This window comes from Coturnix japonica, chromosome 2 (genome assembly GCF_054131305.1).
Source record: "Coturnix japonica strain WE chromosome 2, WE-NBRP24, whole genome shotgun sequence".
Lineage (NCBI taxonomy): Eukaryota > Metazoa > Chordata > Aves > Galliformes > Phasianidae > Coturnix > Coturnix japonica.
This window is the reverse complement of record NC_140664.1, coordinates 96,141,945-96,164,014: the sequence shown is the minus strand read 5'-3', so window position 1 is coordinate 96,164,014 and position 22,070 is coordinate 96,141,945. Positions and strand designations below refer to the sequence as shown.

Here is a 22,070-nt window from a genome sequence, read left to right as displayed (position 1 = left end):
AACCATTTACTATGCATATTCACCAGCAACAAACTAGGCCTCTATATTTAGTGGTGTATTTAGTGGTGTAACAACTCTGCATGGTCATCCAGAACACAGCTTGACTTTCACATTGCTGTAACCTCTGCCACCAATTCCGTGCATTCACACCATTGTTTGGTCTCCAGGAGCATTCAACAAATGTTGATGCATGTCAGTAGGTGCAATTTTTTCCACGTGGAGGAATTCAATGTCACACCTTTGCTCTATCCACATTTCCACGTCAGATGCCATTCTGTCAGATTGCCCCTCTGCTGCTATCAGTCACATGGTGACAAAATGAAACAGGATATTGGTGGGAAGGTTCAACTTCTGCCGCTATACCACCATCTGCCCATGATGTTGTAAGGCCAACACAATAAAATAGGAGGCACTGCTTTCAGAGCAGCTCTTGTATGTGTTTACCCATATGCTAAACTGTGCATATCCGTACCTCACTGCCAAGCAACACTTCTAAAAGCTTTGTGTGACCAGAAAAACTGAGTCTGTAAAGTACAGTGACTGCAGTCAACTCAAGTGAGATTTTATAGGAGTAACTGTAAAATGTCAATTTTCTGTGCTCTGACTGCATTAATCCAATAGTCAAAAGTACCAGCATCTCCTTACCATTTAATCTGCTGGAAATTCCTTAAAGAAATACCATGCCTTCTAATAGCAGAAAAAGACCTTATTAAGTAATAGCAATCTGCATTGGCTAGAGTTGGTCTCAGTAGCATTCACAAAAGCAGATTTATACATATCCAGCAAATGGAGCCAATTGAGACAAAATGGAGCTGACTTGTGTATTTAGGCATTTGTAAAAGCAGGCAAAAACTCCATGAAGGGGATTTCTTTTTTTTTTTACAATCAGTGTTCTGGTCTTCCATGTGCAATCCTGGCTTAAACCCTCTGTAGAAGCACACATCTTACACTGTACTAAGCCTATAAAGCTGACAAAACATCTTTGAAGAAATTTCTCCAGATGGCTATTAGATTGCAGAGCAGGAAATAAATAAATAAATAAATAAAGTAATAAATAAAGATTTGGCTAATAACTTTTCATTTTGTTCATTACAGCCACTTCTTCAGAAGCCAATTGTGATTATAAAATTAGAACTGGAATTTTATGTATGGCGATTAAGCAGAACAAGCAGTTGCAGCACGATGAAAGAAAGACATGGTTTCAAAAATACCTGGCAAATACTCATACTCAGAGAGCACCACTTTTTTTTTTTTTTTCTTCAGAATTATGGAATACATAGTGAGGCACTTCAGCTCATTGTACAACATACAGGGAGAGTTAAGTGCATTAGGATGGGCCTCAAACACAGCTGGCATGCTGGGGTTAGGTGTTTAGGGCCAGAGCAATGAGTCATTCCAAGAGGAATACATCTGAAATCCACCCTCAGGGCTCAGGCAACAGACTTTGTAGTTTCATTCTCTCAGGGTCCCAAGTGTGTTCTGAAAATGCCTGCACTTCACTCTTCTCGAGTAAACATGGAATGTGGCTATACTTGTTTTTCCATTCTAATGTTGGTTAAAGCACCCAAAGAGAAGTGGAAATTCATCCCTTCTCTTCATTGACACTGACAGTCACACATAGCATAGTTTTGTCAATAAACTAAACCAAATAATATATAATAATAATAAACCAAATAAGAAGCCAACAAAGTGCCATTTTCAATCACCAGACATTATTTCCACCAAGCTAAGAGCTAAGGTAGGACATTTAAGGATAATACTCCATACTTCAGATATTTTTGAAAAGGCAAAAGTTTCTCCCTCAAAGTCCAACAGCAAAGGAAGTGAAAAAACAATAATCATTATGACAATTCAGAGAAGTGACATCTGTTTGGATCTCACTTGAAATATTTGAATAATGACTGTAGAAATTATGGCCTGAAATACTGGCTTGAGCAGTATTAGCTGGGATCGCATTCCTTCTGACAGGGCCAAGTAAGCCATGTAGGTCACTTCCACTCTTCAGAAATGTGTGAACTCTGACAACAAGTTTATGAGATGAATGCTTGAACTGTGCCTCAAGATGTGTATATATATTGGCAGTCAGCAAAACTAATGTTCTATGTGGCATGTCTGATGCTCTGTGGAATTTCTGTGATCCACATTTCATTTTTCACCTACGGAGCTGAGGCAATAATGTTATACTTGAGGGTGAAGTTTTCCTTCTGGGAACATGTCTCAGGAACTTGGACTTTTAAGCAACAAATTTGGACAGGATTTACACAGTCCCTTGGACATACAGCTAAGACTTCCAGAATAACATTGTCAGTCCAAATATCCTCAGTCAACATGAACCACCAGATTTACCACATAGTACTTTTTCCCCCTTATAGCTACATTAAGGACATACTAATACATGTGAACTCATTTGTAGGTTGGAAATGCAAGGTGTCTTTGCAAGGCAAAATGTATATTATAATACCATCTGCAGAGTGGTATATGTTTGAGCAACAACATTTAAAGTTTCCTTTTCTGGTTCACATAACCAGTTGAGCCATTGAACTAACTATGAAATTATGCCCTGACGGTTCATCTGCAGGAACAAACATGAACTTTTAGAAATAAAAGCAAATGCTTACTGTTCAAAGCAACAGACTGCAAGCCATGACTAATTGGCAACTCTTTGCTTTATAAGTCCTCCTAGCAGTGCCTGTAGCAAGGGGAAACTAAAAAGAATAAGGCTAAAAGCAAGAACAAACGGCTGAATATTTGTGTAAAGATTGTTAGGGAGTTTGTCTTACATTCTAATTATTCAAACAAAAAACACCAAAAACCAAACAACCTTCCTTTAAGAAAAATGTAAGTAGCAGAACTATAAATCACTTACGGTCTAACCACCAGGGAAGTGAATAGGAGACATGTCAAAGTAGCAAAAGCACATTTGTTGTAATGGAAGACTTATGCTATAATTGGAGGCATGTCTCATGCAACCTTGAGTACGATCTCTGAAAAGAATGACTCTGTGATAATTGCAGTTGTAAAAAGAAGAGTAGCTTGAGGTCTTGATCAGTAAAGGTGGATGTGTCAGAAAGGGAAAGTCAGGGTCTCATGGTTGCACCTTTCTGTCCTTTCCTCTAAAAATAGGGGAAAAAAAACAAAACATCTGCATTTTCTCTTTTCTCCCCAAGCTACAAACAACAAAGACAGGAGTTTATCACATTGTCAGGAAGACGTCCAAAAGCAGGGACAAAATCACATTGGTCAGAAGAGTTTTTACATTGTCAATCCAAATAACTCTTCACTGATGTTAATGTTATCATTGTTAATCATTATCAGATTGACAACTGCAGCGTTACTGAATTTTAGTAGCTAAGATGCAGCTATTTGAAAAGAATGCATGAAAGTCACTGGTTAAAAAATTCATCTCTTTAAGTTTGCTTATAGACAAATTTCTTACAAAGCAATTTGATTCCAAAGAATTCTGATCTCTAGCATCAATATCCACAAATAAACATACAGGCTTATTACATAAAAGCAAGCTACTGGATCCGTCCTTCTCTTTCTGATTTACAAATCAGATTCTGTTTTCTCCTCATAAGCAAGTAGAATAACACAGGGGAAGGTGAAGAATGAAAATAACTGGAAAGCAAAAATCACAGGGAAAAAAAAAATCCAAAGCAGCCGCAAATGAAGCACCCAGAAAGGCAATTCAGTCACATTTCTGAGTTAATTTTGATACAGTGCAAGAAAAGCAACCACATTTATCTGAAACATAACATAACTGCCCAATCAGCAATAAGCTGAGCCATCAGAAGAAATGAAGACAGTTTTAGATAATTCTAAATACATGTGTGTACATATATACACACAGCTGTGAGAATCAGCACCAATCTTAGTCTTCTTACCTTTCTTTATTTGCTTTTCATTTTGTTAACAAGAGCTAAATATAATACTGATAATCACTACTGCTTGCTCAGTCACTCTGATTTGCACAGTTGGATTTAGAGCCTTCAAATCAGAATCAATAAAAAACTGCTTACCTAAACAAGTCTTGGGATTGATTGTTTAAATTAAACAATAGGCATTTAGGAAAATAATTTACTTAGCATGATTATACCTGTATAGCAAATATAGATAAGAAGATATTATGAATGATGCAAATCTATCCTACTGTGAGAACTAACCTTTTCCTTGATAACTACAGATACTCTTAAAGAGAATAGTGGATCCATTCTGGGAGTTTGTTTACAAATGCAAAAGCCCAGCATCCAGATTTGGTTTCTAATAGTTAACAGCTTTAAATTGAGTCTGTCACAGCTCTTTTACAAGCTCTTCTTTTCCAAATGGTTACGACTAATAACTTTCTTGCTAACTTTTAAAGAACAAATGAAATCTTTCTTTATGTCAACATGGCAAAGTTTAATAAGAAATACAGCTCTCAAGCACTTCTTCATGCAATAATTTAGACCACCCAATTGGAGATCTTTCACTCCCTAGTCATATATTTTCTTGTTTCATCATCTGAATTTTGAAGGATTAGAACAAATTCAGAAACTGTGCCATTAATCTTCTTACTTTTGGGAAGCAAGCTGACATAATGAATCCACGCCTTGATACACATTGTGCCCTCAAAACAGCTTAATTATAAGTAGCCAGAGAAATGCTCTAGCTTAGGGTTGTACCATAAAGTAAACAAAGCTCTTAGTGGTTATAAGGCCAATTCTTCTGTAGCTTATTAATCAGCCTGTGATATGCTGTACATTGGATAACATATTGTCTAATGAACCTGAGCAAAATACAGAAAGATGAGAACGACAAGTCACTGAATAAATGCTTTTCTTTGTCTTTGAGAATTAAGAACAGAACAGTTTAAAGGGCTCTGAAATCTCAGGCTACTCATTTCATAAAAATGAATAACACTTAGGCAAGACAAGAAATCCAAGTAACTCTGGATTTGGAACTCCAGTTAGGAACTACAACACAGATAGTCAGGAGGAGCTACTCAAAGATAGCTAACAAAGATATAGTCTTCAGGGGAGAAAAAACCAAAATGCTTGCAAACAGTTACTTAAAATATCTACAGTTGAGAGTTCTGAATTTGATAACAAGGTAAAAGAAAATGCCTTATTAAAAGTCCATGCTGAAGAGCTGTGTAATGTATTCCTGTTACTAGTGTAATCCTGGGACCAAACCTTCATATTCCAACTATGGGTTACTTAAGTAGCAATTTCATATGCTGAGATTGGGGGGGGGCTTTTAAGATGCCAGGATCATATCTATTTTTCCTGATTACATGATTCCATTTTTGGTTTCTGTGATAATTAAGGCTAAAGAAAATAAATGCATTTCCAAATCACAATAGTTTCAGTTAAAACTTTTTTTATCCCTTTTTCTTCATAGGCCTCATTTACTGCTTGTTGGGTTAAAATGCAGCAGATGCCAGGCAAAAGCAGACAGCAAGATGTAAAATGTCTCAGGAAGTGCTCTAAAGGTATGGAACGCTGAGGATACCAAGAATTAAAACAGATGCCATACTCGTTGTAATGCAGATGAATTATACATTAGGAGCATTACACTGCACTTGAGAATTCAAGCCTTTCAAAGTTTCTATTGTAAGAGGATTTGTACTTTAGATGTTACTTTTCTATAAACATATAAGCAATTTATTACTTCTTCAATGGAACGTAATTAAGCTTTTCCTGTTTTTAAGGGCCAATAAAGATTTCATTTCAATTTCAAAATTATGTGAAGCCACTCTTTAGTGGAACTTCTTGGTTTATGACTTTGTTCTTCAGTCCATACCCAGGAATTGCTGCTGCTGAGTTTTTATGAATTATGCTATCCCTCAAAATAAATAAATAAGTAACTGCTGCCATGCAATAGCATTCAGGAGAAAGTAGGTTAATTTACCACATGACAAAGTTTTCCCTGTCTTCAAATAGAATAGTAACAAGAAAAAAAAAAGAAATGAAGAGAATGAAATGGAGATACGTATTTAACATAGTGGGGGTCAGTATGAAGCAACAAATTTTATCACACCAGTTTTGACTTGATATAGCAAAAGCATAGAAAGCAATCCATGGGCTTTCCCAGGTGGCTACTAAGAAGCAAATCAACAAGCTAGTCTTGTAAAACTCACCCAAAGCTACGTTCCAGAAACAAAGCAGTCACTAGGCATGGCGCCTAGTTGGCGCCATTTGGTTGATAACCAAAGTTATCAACTCATGCTTTACAAAAAACCTAGGTTTGGTGAAAATTATCAGAAGGGCCATATTTAGTAGGTGATCAGCAGTGACAGAAGCTAGAAACTAAGTTTCTGGAATATTTGAAATGTTGCAGTAATTAGAGAATAACACAATTCTTGGATTAAATTAATATAGATGGTCAAGAAACAACTGAAGTGTCAAAGTTATTATATATTCAGTTAAGTGAGATAGTTTATAGATAAATTATCATTATACACTGAAAAGCAGAAGAATCACATACAGATAAACAACCAACAGTTACGATCTGACCTTCCTAAACTAGCTTTCAGATAAGAAATATACAAACAAGATTAATGTAAAGCCAGACACAGAAAAATGCAAAGGTGAGCTCAAAATTCAAAAGTTGCCATTGCCACAAAACCATGATAATTCTCTCACTCAACAGTGAGAGACTAAGCCAGGTTTGTGGGTCATAATGTAATAAAGGAAATAGGATTAAAGAATCAAAAGGTGACAGGGTTGACCGAACTGAAAACAGAGTTAAAGATTATCATTAATAGGATGCTACTGTCACGCAGGCATGTGCCCACAAATCATACATTATTTCCCAGAGGAAGTCGGCAAGAGAATTGTGATGAACAAGAAGGAAATGTAACAGAAATACTGTCCAGCGTGTTGGACGATACAGGAAACAGAAATTAGACAATAAATTAAAAAAGCACCATAAAAATAAAATAGATCTGAACAATAAATCAGCATATATCACTACAGTAAAGATGGCAAAATATAAACCCATTTCCCCAAAAAGCAAACATTAGGTCTGTCCATTGAATCAGGGCAGGAAGAAGTAGAGATGTAACCAAACCAAATATCTAGTCAGAACCACCGCCAGAAAAAAAAGCAGCACACAGTAATAAGCCAAGATTGAGGAGACATGAAAGAAAACCTTTTTGTTGAAACTGAAAGAAATTGCTGCAGTAGCTGTGAAGGACAATACTGAAATATTTCTGTAATTGAGCAAGATACTACCCGGTGAGTCCACACTAGATGAAGGGCTGTGGAAGTTGAAGGAGAAAAGATTTCAACTGTAACTGGAAACAAAGAAAACTAAACAGAAGACCAGTGATGAGGCAAGACTTTGATAAAAATTAAGTGGATTAAAAAAACAAAAATATACACATTATATTCTATAATAATATATGATTACATTGAATGTTTATAATATATTACCTCATTGTTTAATTGAACACCACTAAAACATAAGATTTAATGTTCGTAAAAACATCAGTGTTTGTTTGTTAAGTTGGGAGTATGTGTTTGTTGCTTTTTTCCTCTTCTTCAAGAGGCTGAATAGATTCAAGGAAAGGGGTAACTATTCCCCAGCTGCTAGCATCTGGCAGTAAGGATTTTGTGGTAAACTGGCAACAAAGATGAAGCATTTCCAGATCTGGGGAGAAACACATTAGAAATGTTTTGCTGCTGCAGTTCTAGGCACAGGTTGTCAAAGGGTTAGGCATTTCAGCTGCTGTCTCTGTCAAAGACTTCAGGATCTATTGATCTTAACAGGGAAATCATTGAAGAAAGCAAATAATCTCTCATTTATATATCCCTAAAAACTTCAACTTTACTGTACTTCAATTATTTTATTAAAGTATCTGCTGTGCAGTATGTGAATAACAAAACTGTTCCAAATTTTTTATTGAATTGACATTTAAGACAGCCCATGCTTTTCCTCATGATTTCTTCTGTGTTTTTTCTGCCCAATTCAAAAGTGAAAATGTGACAAAGAAATAAAGTGAACAAAATGAAATAGTAATATAAGATGCATGTATTCTATGTTATTTAGAAATAGTGCTTGGTTCAGGCTTCACGAAATAAGCTAAATGTGAATGCCTTAAACCAAAAATCACCTTAAAAGAAAGCAAAAAGTAAGTTAACTGATTTTGTTTTTCCAGAAACAGATTTCTCAGCAAAAATAAGTAGCTAACATTTTTTATCCAGACTTTGGTACAGGAAAATATGCTAGTCTTCTAGACTGCATGAAAATGCAATATTTGTCAAGCATCAAATTTAAATCTTACATAACTATCTTCTAACATTATTTCAGTGAAACGGATTTTAAAAATACATATTAATGCTCCATAATTGAATTCTTTGCAGTTTTTAAACTTTATTCTTTAGGTCATCACACATTCAGTTCACATAACTGATCCAACGCTAAACAAAAGGGAATGAACTGATATGGAAAAACATCTAAGAAGAACAAAAATAATCGAAAAGATATTTTCCCCTTCAGAACATGCAGATCAGAGATAGACAAAACATGCAGATTCACTGCTTGATAGCTCTGACCTAACTCTAGAACTTTCATGAAATAGTTTATTTTACATTTTATATAATAAACTGATCTTGCTGACTTCAGATCAAAGGCAAAATCCAGAGCATATACTGCCACTTGCTGCTTTATTCAACAGCAGAAATACAAGACAAACAAGATGAAAAAGAACAGCTAACCATATTTAAATTAAACGAATACTGGATGGAAGCCAACCTCAAACAAAGAAAGCCAGCTTAAGCCACTTCATCTTGCTGTGAATGACTTTCATACATTTAGGCAGAAGGCAAAAAGTAGATGAAGGAAAGTCCTGACAGATCTGGTGGCGCATGTGCTATAGAGGACGCTTTTTTTTTTTTTTTTTTTTTTTTTTTTTTTACCATTCTTCAGCCTGGAAAATTTCCAGAACTTTCAATTTAAAGTGTGTGGATCAAATTTCTGTAATTACCAAAGATCTAATGCTGATATCTCCACCGGAGTACAACTGAAGCACTAAGAATAAGGGTCAGTGATTTTACCACAAAGGCAGAACTTTCACCACGAAGTTAATTCTACTGCTCTTCACTCAGCTCCAGGGCTGCACTGAAACATTTCTCTAAGTTAAACGACAGATACCGAGTGGGATCAAGCACACCCTCAGCAAGTACACAGAAAAAAACAAGCTGAGTGGCACAGTTGATACAATAGAAGGAAGGGATACCATCCACAGGGACCTAGACAGACTTGAGAAGTGGGCTCATATGAGCATCATGAGGTTTAACAGGGCCAAGTGCCAACAATTGTACATGAGAATCCTTCTCGCAGAGAAGGATTTGGGGGCCCACGTGCACAAAAGAAAAAAAAAATTAAAAAAAATAAATAAATAAATAAATAAAAATAAAAATAAAAATAAAGGACATAAGCTGCAGTGTGTGTAGTGTGCGCATGCAACTCAGAAAGCCAACTTTAGCCTCAAAAGAAAGATGGCCAGCAGGATGAGGGTGCTTACTGTCTTCCCTCAGCCCTCATGAGGACCCATGTGGAATACTGTGTCCTGGGGCCCTCAGTACAGGAATGAGGCAAAGCTGTTGGAGAAGGTCCAGAGGAGGGCCGTTTAGGTGATCAGAGAGCTGGAACACCTCTCCTATGAAGAAAGGCTGAGGCATCTGGGCTTGATCAGCCTAGGGGAGAGAAGGGTCCAGAAAGATCTCATTGTGGCCTTCCCATGCTTGAAGAAAGCCTACATTGAGTATGGACACTGACTTTTTACATGGGCAGATCACAAGAAAAATTAGGGACTGCTTTAAAATAAAGAGGGGAGATTTAGATTAGGTATTGAGAGGAAATTTTCTTACTCAGAGTGTAGCAAGGTGCTGGAACACATTGCCCAGAGAAGCTATGTATACCTCATCCCTGAAGGGATTCAAGGCCAGGCTGGATGGGATCTTAGGAAACCTGATCTAGTGGGCAGTAACCCCGCCCATGGCAGGGGTTGGAACAAGATGATCTGTAAAGATTCCTCCAACCTAAGCAATTCTGATTCACGACTAACTTTCTAAGGCTAAATCTGTTCTACCTTGTATATGTGATACCCACAGAGATACAGTCTAATTAGGAGGCACAGTACCTCTGATCTGTTTTAACTCCCCATGTGTTTTCTACCCCAGCAGCAACAGCACAGCTTCAGGGGGGGGCACATCAATAACAGCAAAGTTCCTGCTTGCAGCTTGTATCAAGGGGAGGATTTGCGGAACTAAAAGGTCTCTCTACTTCCAAACGCAGCAGATTCCTTCTCAAATGAGGAGAAACTTCATATGAAACTACCTGAAGGTCAGTCCTGCTGTGTTTTCAACTTGTTCAGGAGCTCCCAGGCATATCTATGATGAAGAAAGCAAAACTTCTGTGTACACAGCTAAATCCCAAAAGCGGGACTAGAATGTCATCAGGTTAGCACCTTACATAATAAGACCTCAGGAGGTATTCTCCCTAGCATGCTTTGCTTGGTAGAAGTACAACAGCAGCAAAGAAAATCTACAAAAATCCCTAAATCCCAGGAGATTGGATAAGAAAGCAAAGGAAGGAGAGAATAAAAAACACAAATAAATTGTGAGCTGTGAAGCCAAAAGCTCCAGTGTTGTGGTGCATTGGGTCATATTCCAATGGGAGACGGGCCTGTTCAAATGGTACTGCCTGTGTCTCATAGATAGAAGGAGCTAATCTTCTTAGCCAAAGACTACTTTAAATGCCCTTTTCATTGCTCAGGCTAATAATACATGGAAATTGTGCAGTGAAGGCAAAAGTAGCAAAAACTCACTGCACTGGAACAAATGTGCCAAGGAACGTGAAGAAAAAAAACAACAACAAAAAAACAGGGTTTTTTTTGGTTTGTTTGTTTTTCAAAAGTTAGAGGCCATACCAGAGTTCCAAGCAACTAGCATGAGGATAGAAAATCCAGACATTAACGAGATGAAATCTGACCCAGTGGTCAGTAAAGACACTTCTAGGCTGACTTGTGTTATGAAGGTGTTAAAAATACTGGTTATAGCCCATATTAACATGTATTTTGATGAGGAAAAGAGACAGCTAGTAAAGTGCAGTTTTGTATAGATACATGCATCCTATACTTCAACATGCACACAAGCACAGCCCAAATCCTGCTTCATAACCTACTGTGCTTTACTTCTCTGCATTGTCTTTCCACTGCTTTTTAAACTGCCTTCTCAGTGTAATCAGTCACATCCCTATAACAGCAGCTGGACAAGAAACAATGCAGGTCATAGCTGGCTACAAGTTATTTCCATGCTCATGTCATAGACTCTCCTTCATTCAATTGGATCTCTCTCCCTAACAGCTCGGTTAGGCAGAAATATAGAGAGGCTAATAATCTTCCAGATATTTTTTATTAAAACCTGGTTGAAATTGGGCAGCAGTCAGAAATTAAGATGACAACGAAATTACAGAAGCCTTATTTCAGGAGGAAACCAAGGATTAGAAGCATCAGAGATTTTCTTTAATGCCAGTAGTCTTTCTGGTAATTCAGACATAGGATCACGAATGCTTACAGATCTACAGGATAATGAAACAAATCTCAGGGTAGGCTCTATAATACACCACAACATTCAGTTAGAGAATTAAAGGAATTTCCTCTTCTAATATATAAACCTGCCATATTAATATGGGAGACTTTTATTCGCCAGAAGTCTAGCGCACAAAGCAAGCTATACATTGTGATTAGAATACCTACAGCTTTCTTTAAAAACATTCCAGTGTGAAATGCTGAATCCAAAACATGGTTTGTCTTGTGAATGTCCTTATGATCGAACCACTGAGCCTGTAGGATATCTACAGGAAGCAGTAACAGTTAAGTCTCTTCCAGAAACAGTGTGTATTTCCTGACTTGACAGAAATAAGAAAAATAGTAAACTGTAAGGGAAAGTATTTATCACAACAGAAGAAAAAGAAAAGTCCCCAAAATTGAGGGGTTCCATAAATTGAGAGATGACCCATTTGGTCAAAATCCTCATCCCAGTTAAATGCTTATGCTAAGATGGCAATTGGGAAATGAAAAGTGACAGAAGGCAATGGAAAAACAAGTGAAACAATCTATACAAATCAGACTCTTTTGACAGAATAAGAAATTTACATGGAAATATAAACAGCAGACAGGTTGAAAGGGGAGAGAGCTTGAATTATGAACAATCTTCTTCATTTCATACAACCTGGACACTATCAGGAGTGCATGCTTCAGCATATAAAATAAAAATATATAACTGCTCATTTTCATTTTGCTGCAGATCCAGTTAATGATCCCTCTTCTCACTGCTTAATGGCTTCAAGTACACACAGAAAGGGAATGGGGATGAGTTCTGAAGAATTTTGATATTGAAGTATTCACCCTTCAACAAAGCAAATGCTCCATTTACACTGCCACGCCTTTATGATTCACTGCCAGATGAACAGAATACTATTAACACTTTAAAATCAAAATACCAAATGCTCAAATCAATTGCATGCTGCAGACTAGAGCTGTACAAGCAGTCTCCAGCCTGCATCCAGACCATTGCTCAGCAGAGCACTGTTTACAGGAACACAGGTACAGCTTGTGAAGAGGCTTTCAATTTTCCAGATTTGAGAAGCTAAGGAAATGTGTGGCTGTGCCTCTCCTTCTAAGAAGGTGTGTACAGCAACAGTTTGCAGGTTGCATCACCTTGCATACCTCAGTGAAAGTCATTAAGGATAAGTGTCTGCTGTCTAAAACAACTTGCACTTTCCACAGATACAAAGAGCTTCATTAAAAAATCATTACTTATGTTACAGTAAGATAATTGAATCAGCCAGCAGTTGAAGGCAGCCAATTGAGAACAAAATCTCCTGTTCTGTTGCTGATCATAAGTAAATCAAAATTTGTCAAGGAAAACTACTTTCTGTTTAAATGCAACATGGAAAGAAGACAAAAAGGCACCTTCAGACTGAGACTACCAAAGCTCTGATGGTCTCATCTATTTCACATTGTTGCAGTGAATTCAATATCATTGGTGAAGTAAAAGTCAGAAAAATGTAGTCTTTATCAAGAGAGTTCAGAAAGGAGAGACCAAAGCTATCTTGCAAGAATTTATCTCCATTTCCTTTCTCTTGTCACTATTATAATATTCTTTGAGTTGCAAATGCACCTTCACTTTCAGCACTTTTGTGCTTTTGCCTCTTGTTGCTTGTTTTTGAGGACTTTTTTACTTGAGTGGGGAAAAAGTAGATATGGAAAAAAAAAGAAAAAGAAAAAGAAAAAACACAAGGAGGAAAAGCAGAAATACAAAAAACTTTTGAATTTGTGTCTAAAAGAAAAGTTTTCCAGGTACAGTTTGGTATCATAATTGCTAACAAAAGTAATTTTTCAGGTGTTATGCTGCTATTCTTTTCTTCCTCATTCGTCCCAGTACTCTCAGTATCATCCTGCATTTCTCTTACAAGAAAGATCCACTTTACTCAATCAGAGGACAACTACATAAATAAATTCAAATGTTCCTGATAGGGTTAAGAGTTCAGTTTTTGTGACCACATGCGCAACAGAACTATGGAGTGGGAAATCCAAATACAAATTCTCTAATCCAAAATGCTATGTGACCTTAATCTATATACACACTTCTCCTAGACTGCAGCATGATATCAACATGGTAACAATTTCACTAAAGTGATTTTGCTGTGATTCCTTGAGGTAATGATTCAAGTTTAATGATGAGAGAACAGTCTTGCGTCTTACCAAGAGGTAAGATTTACCAGAGAGTATTATTTCTCTGGTTTCAACAAATTTCTACTTAGTCTGTCTGTGCAAGTTATATCTTTAATCAAAGGTGTTCATGTTGGAAAATCCAAAGGAATGAAAGGATTTGAACTCTTTCTATGCACTACCTTATAAATGCTATTTCTGCTGATTTGCATATACAAGTATTGCTGTTTCTGTATGACACATCACTTCCACAAACCGCATCTAGTATCATTCCATTGCAGCTGCACCATCCACTGAGCCTCACCACACTAGCCTGCCATGCTCTCATCTGCATTCTTTTGTCATTCAGTCAATCAATATACAAAAACCTGCCATAAAGTGGAACTATGCCATGTGAGGATTGATCCAGTGCCTGTAGGACACTAAGCTCAAGGAGGAGAACGCCTTGATATACTGATACCATTAATAATGTTTAGAACCTAGTCACAGCTGTAGCTGTTAAATACAGAGAAATAGATGCTGTCTGCTAGCAATACTTTATATCATAATACATATATTGACAAATTCAGCCATTTAAAAGCAACTAGAAGCTTTCTAATTGCCTTTATTTATTGACTGAACAACTGCATTAAACAATTGATTTTCAGACGCTAGCAGGCAGAACTTGAGTAAAAATGAAAAAGGATTTAACAAAATGAAATCCCATTTCTTAAAACATCCTACATCATCTGGAGGTTCTATGTGACAAATTTTCAAATAACAGAGCTCAAGCTTTCATTATAGCCCATGGACTAGGCCACTTCTAAGAGAGAATGGCAAATGATAGTTTCAGGCTTTCTTTTCCTTTCCCTGCTTTCCCCTGAGATCTGCTATTATTTTATTTCCACAGTAGAACTGCTATGCTTTTCACATCAGAAAAAAAATAAAATCCTGAAGCATAAAGAAGAAAAATAATAATAATAATAATCTGATGTGACAAGCACTGCAAACACAGTTAACAAGTTACTTTAATTATCCTCCTAAGATTTTCCCATTTGTACTCAGATCATCATCTTCACAAATTTAATTATGCTTCATTTGTTCATTCTACACTCATCTCAGTGAGTATTCCAGGTGGAAAAGAGGTGTCTGTTTGCAAGAGACACCTCAGATAATTATTACTGTGTAGAAAATTAACAATATATATGTATTTTTATCTTTGGGTAATATGGAGTAAGAAGTCAGGGCTGTGCCACAGCTGAAAAGCAAAACTTGCGGCCTGAACAGATATCAACCTAAAGATCATCACTGGGCAGATGACTGAAGAAACGGAGAAAATCACACTGCTATCATCTGCATTTTAAAGATTAGTATTAATAAATTCTGGCTCCTCAGCAGAAGAACCTTTCCACAAACTTGACCTTTGAGAAAGTCAGAAAGAACAGCTGGGAATAAATGTGCTCTGTAAGTCAAGTACTGAGATACTTATGCAGTTACTACTTACAATTTATGCACTGCTAACACTTTCAAAGTCAATAGGAATTATTGCATTATGATTGAGTAGAAACCGTGTAAACCCTAGTGTATCATATTTTAAGGACTGATGAGTTGTTTCCTCTAGCTTCAGTTAAAGCCTAGATTTGCTCACCTAGCATGACAAAACTTAAAATAAGTTTACTTTTTGAGATAGATCTAATTAATTTTACCCAATCTGCTGAGATGCACAACTTTCACCCCATATTCTCATATTTTTTGAGCTCAATGTCATTCCTTAAAAATCTAAAGCTGCATAGAAGTGGCTGCTCTTCACACACTGACCTTCAAAACTGTTGTAGAGTAAATCACATAAGATGTTAAGTTTAAAAAACATTAAGTACTAAGATTCTTTTTTAAAAAAGACAGAGGTACAAAATAGTCAGCACTTCAATATAATCAATTCCATGTCTTACCTGAACCAAATTCCATCCTTTTAGAGATTCGGCAATGATAGAGGTAACAGTTGCACACACACCACCAAAAACCATCAGGTGATTAGGTCCATATTTTATTGCATCATAGAAGGCTTTGAGTCCTTTTGCATTGTCACACTGGAAAACAAAACAAGAGAGGCAATATTTACTACCACAAATAACATTATTTAGTAAGAAATAAACTAATGGGCAAGGAAAAATTTGAGGAGTAGCAATTCAATTGTATAATTTATAAAATCTTTTGGCCCAAACAAGAAAAGCTTGAGCACTCTGGAATGCTAGCAGCCTGAAACAAACAAATACACACACACACAAACACTTAAAAAAAAAAGAACAACACAAAAACAAAACAAACAAAAAGAAAAAAAAATAGAAAATCTCTCCTTATGTCACTCAAAATGTCGATGTTTTCTTTCTATACCAAAGCCAGGATATCTGAACTGTGATATCACCTTTTGACAAATAATTTAAACAAGAAAACAAAGAAAATATTATTGAAACTTAAAAAAAACCCGAAAAAAAACAAAACAAAACAAAAAAACAAAAAAACAACCCTGGAATATAGCAGTAGATTTCAGTAGAACACTACTGAAGATGAAGGAAAGTTTGACATCACCTCCTGTAACTGCTTATAAAGCTTGTAAAGTCCATCTAAGTAATCACTCCCCTCATGGCCCCCAGTCAACACTTTATATGTATAATATTACCATTCAGTCCAAAATATGTACAACTCTGCAGTGATATATACATGTATACTAGACAGCCTGTCATTCAGAAAGACAACAAAAAATCCTTAACAAAAATGTCAAAATAGTAAACTTCTAAAGTGCCAGGAATTAACCTATCTGAAAAAGATATGCATTTCAGTCCTTGACTGGACTCATAATAACTTACACAGACTCAGTTTCATTCATGAACTTGCAGAAACGTATTAATAAAACATGTAACGGAAGTTCAGAATTTGATTCCAAACTGTTCTGGAAGTCAGTCTACCAAAAAGGTTTTAATGTTAGCTGCCCTTGTTCCAGCAGTAGCCACACTCCTTCACTGTTGTTTGTTTTTCTGTAGTTTTATTTATTTATTTTAAACAATATCCTCTGCCCTCTCTTCGCTCCTGCAGAATCTTTACATAAATTATTGTACACCAACCTCCAATATTTCATTGTACCAATTCAATAAAACAGCTCATTTGCTATCAACATCCAAGTACTCATTGTTTTCTATTCAGCTAAAAGAATAAAGATTTTGCATAAGACTCTTGCAAGCTTATATTAATCTTCTTACTGAATTGATACACTAAAAGAAAAATTATTCTCTTTGCGAGTTACTTGCAAGAATAGAATTACTGCTCTTACTATTCAGAAGGATACAGATAACTACTGCACAGGCTTCAAAATTGCATAATATAGTGCAATTTTTTTTTCTTATTACAGAAAAACAAACAACACTTGGTATGGCAGAGGCTCCCTTGACAGTCTGATGGATTGTTAGCAAGCCCAGAATATGAAAGAATCAAGGCTATGATCAGGCACTGCCCTCCATCCTTACTCCCCCATCTCCTACTTAAAAATCAGTTTATTCCAACTGCAGCTAGACTGCTGTACTGCTATTTTACTTTTATAAGCAATCAAGGACATTAGAGCTTCAAGAATATAAACTTGTCTGAAGCCTTTCCCCTCATCCACCCATTTCAAACTGCAGTGAGATTACTGGTTTTGCATCAACTTAAAACCAGACAACATAATTCATGTTTGCATTGTCAATAATCACTTTAAGAAATACATATATGAAATAAGGAGAATGTTGATAGCAAAATAACAGTTGGAAGCCGTAGCCCACAAAAAAGCTACATGTAAGAAGTTACAAAGATGTAAAATTCCGCGTTCTAAGTGGCAAAGACTTACAATCTGCAACCTGAAGTAAAATTCACACTAAAATTTGCCTTTACATTACAGAACATCGAGACATTCTGTAACTTCTATTTGTCTACAAAATATTTCTCACTGCAGTAAAGCCATCTTATGTAGTTGTAAGGCTGCCAGTGGGTCGATTTTCTGGAAGGTTCGGAATTGTGTCATGTAGACTTTTTCCATTCTTATTTATTTCCTCTCTGTACATTTATAAAGATGCTTACATGAAAACAGCACTTTCCCAGACACAAAGCATTTCTGTCTGGAAGACATTTAAAAACTCTTTTTTCCTCTATCGAACTGTTAAGAGTCACACAGCAGAGATATGTTACCAATCACTCCAAAATATGTACAACACACAAGGTTCTGCTGCCTAAGATTCAGTTACAAGCTGTAATGCTATAACATGATGGAAAGTACAGCAATAATTGTGGGGCAGCAAAATCTTTGGCTACAAGTGAAGACAAGCAAAAAGGCAGCAGCTGTAGTCACAGAACAAACAAAAGAAGTTGCTTACCCTCAGTTGGAAGCCCTGAGACCTCCAGAAAGATACCCTTGCCTCCCCTGCCAACTCTTAAATGAGGTCTGGGGAGGGGAGGATCTTGGCTCCACCCCTTCTGGTCACTCAGCAGCATTGCCTGCACCTGAGCTCCCCTGGGTTAGCCCTGCCTTTCCACCAGGTACTCAATCACTGCTTCATAACTCAGCATTTCCACTACACAAGCCTACCGTGCTGTCACCTTTGCACATTCATCCTGGCTAGTCTTCGCTCTCTGCCTCTTAGGCTACCACAATTAATTACAGGAGTTAGTCTATTCCTTGATCAAAATTACCAAAATAGTTCAATACATGCCTCAGAGATGAAGAAAAGGAACCGAGTACTGTAATTGGCCACAACTGGATGGAAGCAAGAGGACGGAAAAAAAAAAAAAAAGAAAAAAAAAAAGAAGAAAAAAAAAAAGAAAAAAAAAAAAGAAAAAAAAAAAGGTAACGTTGGGAGAAAACAGACTTTCACATTTGTTTAATGTCACATTTCACAACACATACCATATATAACATTCTTCCTTGCAAGCAACTGAACAGTCTGTCACAAGCATTAAAAAGTAAACATTCAGATAAAGTTAATAGCTTTAAGGAGCCAGAGAGACAAGCTGTTACAAAGGCTTCCCGCTGTCTCTAGTCTGAAGAATGTATCCCCATACCTTTTATAATACAACTTTTTCAGAGATCCCAAACCCTGTCACTGCTCACCATCATCTATTGCCAAGCTCTAACATATGCCTAAAGGTAGGCAATGTTGTTGAAAGGCAACAAGATCAGACCACAGAGATGCCCACCCTATAACCAATCTGAATTGCTCTCATCAAGTGACTACAACTAGGTTCAAGAGCAACGCTTTGTAGAAATCTAATTACAATTCAACAAAAGCATGCATAAGAACCAAAACTCATAGCAAATGGAGACTACAGAGTCCTGGCCACATGCATATGACATGAAGCTGACTGTGTTATTAATTTGAGTGTGACTAACAGCAATGAAGATGAAAGAATCCCTAATAAAAAGTCAAAAATTGAAACAATTAAAAATATCACCCAAAGGAGATGGTGCTGTTTTTGCTCTTCCACCTAAATTGACAATAATGTCTCTATTTTACTGAGCTGAACTGCAGCCAGCTCGCTTTTGACTCATGTATAATAAGAGACAGACGTGCTGCATGGTTGAACTTGACTGCACATTAAAACAGCATGGTTGCAATGCATTTGGCTGGAGACATTTATGACTATAATTGTACCTTCAAGTACACGTGATTTAGTGCATGAGAGAGTTTTCTTTGGAAGAACGGGTTTGAAGCCACTCGTCCCAAACATGTTAACTGTTTTGCTTAGCTTCAGTCAAGAGCTGGAAATAAGATGTGTACAAATAGAAAACAAACATATTAATGAGTAATTATATTAAATGTATCCCTTAACACACTGATGTGGTACAGATTGTATGGGCAGTTCTCACTGAGAAACATAAGCACACCAACAAGCAAGATATATGAGGAATTCTACATCTCACCAAGACAAAGACTTATCACAGATGGCACCTCACAAAATTTCCATTTCCAAGGAAACAGAATCACATATTTCAATTAGAAAAACAGACAGATCAACTGCTACATAGGAGAAGAGTTAAATGAGTTTGGGGACTGAAGTGTTAACCTTCCTGAACCTTCTTTGAAGGAATCTGGCAAATAAGGACCATCATCTTCTACCAAGAAAGGAATCAGAATAAACAGGAAGAACATCCTGCCTGAAGGGTTATAGGTGCACAAGAACAAGAAACCTCTCTGGGGAGTACAGCATGGCAGCTGAGATCAAAAGAAAGACCTTCTTGGATGTGTCCAAAGGGTGAAAGACCTTCTTGGATGTGTCCAAAGGGTAATGGCTGCACAGAACCATAGAAAAGTGCATAGCCCTGAAGCCACAAGAAGCTGAATTGTCCTCTGTCTCCTAAGAGGGCTGCCTGGCAGACAGAATGATATCAGGGTATACTTTCAAAGCCTCAGAACCACAAGAGTGACGCACTGCTAATCCTCAGTGTGGAGAGTAGGGATTTGCATGGGTCTGATGTTTCATGTTTGCTGACTCCTACTGCATTGACAGGTCTGAACAGTTAAAGGATTAGTAGGAGAACTGGTACCTGCAACTTGATTTAGTTAGATTTACAAATAGCCATGAAAATGCTCGTGAACTGATGCATGATTATATTCAGATTTCTAGTTACTGAATGTCCAGGTGTTTCTCAGTTAGCCATATTCTAGCACAACTCTACTTGTCAGAGTAAAACAAAACCTGAAGAATTGTTTTGGTATTTATTAAGCTTCTGAATACTTAGGTTATAGATCCCTCATGGTTAGAAAGAATAACCCACAGCTGTCATCTGCATATTGAAATATCAGACTATTTCAAATGATATGAGAGCTTTCAGCAACATTCTGCACTGAATACCATCAAAGGGAAGCAAATGTTCATAAATGTCTGATGAGACCTCTTTGAACAGTTACAAAGCATTATTCCCACCCTTCACAAAATCTTGCTCAGGAACTAACTCCACATTAAGCTAAGAGAAAGGAGCTAAGAGATGAAGAACACCAAAATGATTTTCATTTGGTTTTCATTCAGTATTAAAGTCATCAAGCAACAATAACAATTCAGTGAGGAATACATGGAAACTGTTCTGAGCTATACCAAAGGTCAACCAGATTAACATCCTGTGTCTGGGCTTACAGACAGGACATGCTTCTCTGAGGCAACATTCAGAGCCCAAAATTCCATTTGTTATTTTAATTGCTCTGGCTGGATTTTCCTTCCATAAGTTTGTTCAATGGCTCTTGAAACCACCACTTTGACATCCACAGCATCCCATGACAATGTAATTACTGACTGAAGGAAAAATAGCTTCCTCACATTTGTTCTAAAACTCTTCACACTATGCTACAGTACCAGTGAAACATCTTGTCATCAGATTTTTTAAAATTCACAAGTATATGAAAATAAATTGGATTCATTCAGAGATAATTAAAGCAAACAAAACCCAAATAGCCCCACAAATTTCCAAATATAGTCAGTGATGTTCACAGGAAGCACAAGTCACTGGTGGCTAGAATAGTGTTCTGGGAACACAGGGTTAAATGCTTGCCCTGTCCTTACATGCAGTGGATTTCAGTACTCTCTACCAGATCCACTATTCCTGTGTTCCCTATTTGAAACATTTCCCACAGTTATATCGGACTTTACCTCAAAACTGAATTTATCCCAAACTGCAGGCTCTTCTACACGATTTCTCTATCATTTTAATTACTAGCAATCAGACTTCATTCTGATAGAGGAATTTGGCAGAGAAGGACTTAATTTACTCAGTGAAATATTTCCCAGTAAAACAATCCTCTCAAGTTGACATCTTTCTATTTGTCATACTTTGGAATTTTCTCTATATACCCCATTACCTTGTTAGCTGTACAGGGAACAGTTCACAGTGCTACCAGAAAGGGACTGCTGTTTAACATCCCATTTAATAACATCTATTTTGCCTCTGGTACCACCTGTCTCTTCATAAATCACTGGTTCCATTGCAGTGTTGACAAGTAACTATTTTGTCAGCACTTTCTCTAAAAGACAGTCTGAACAACTTTTGAAGATTTACCTTCTTGCCCAATGTCATTTACTTTTTCTTAGTTCACTACTACTGGGACCTGAATCCATTCAGCAAAATAGATAAAAATTTCTTGCCTCTCCCTATACAAGGAGTATATGTATGTAGGTCACTCTGAAAGTAACATCTCCTATTTATTTCCATGGTAACTAGAACAGATACAAAAAGCACAATGACACTGTTTGATAAAGCAAATTCTCATCTACAAAACACCATTTTTCAACAGTCTCCAACGGTAGCTATGCACTTCACCAGGGATGAGCAAGAGCCTGCATGCTGCACTCATAAAACTCT

At 36.9% G+C, this 22,070-nt stretch overlaps 1 protein-coding gene across 2 annotated transcripts in view; it reads right to left on the bottom strand.

The window, feature by feature from the left end:
* GABBR2 (gamma-aminobutyric acid type B receptor subunit 2) overlaps positions 1-22,070 on the bottom strand; it is a 438,554-nt gene that overhangs the window by 313,817 nt on the left and 102,667 nt on the right. For both annotated transcript variants that reach the window (XM_015854241.3, XM_085538106.1), the window contains exon 2: positions 15,649-15,786. In XM_015854241.3, coding sequence (XP_015709727.1) covers positions 15,649-15,786 — 138 coding nt within the window. The remainder of the gene's footprint in view (positions 1-15,648; positions 15,787-22,070) is intronic.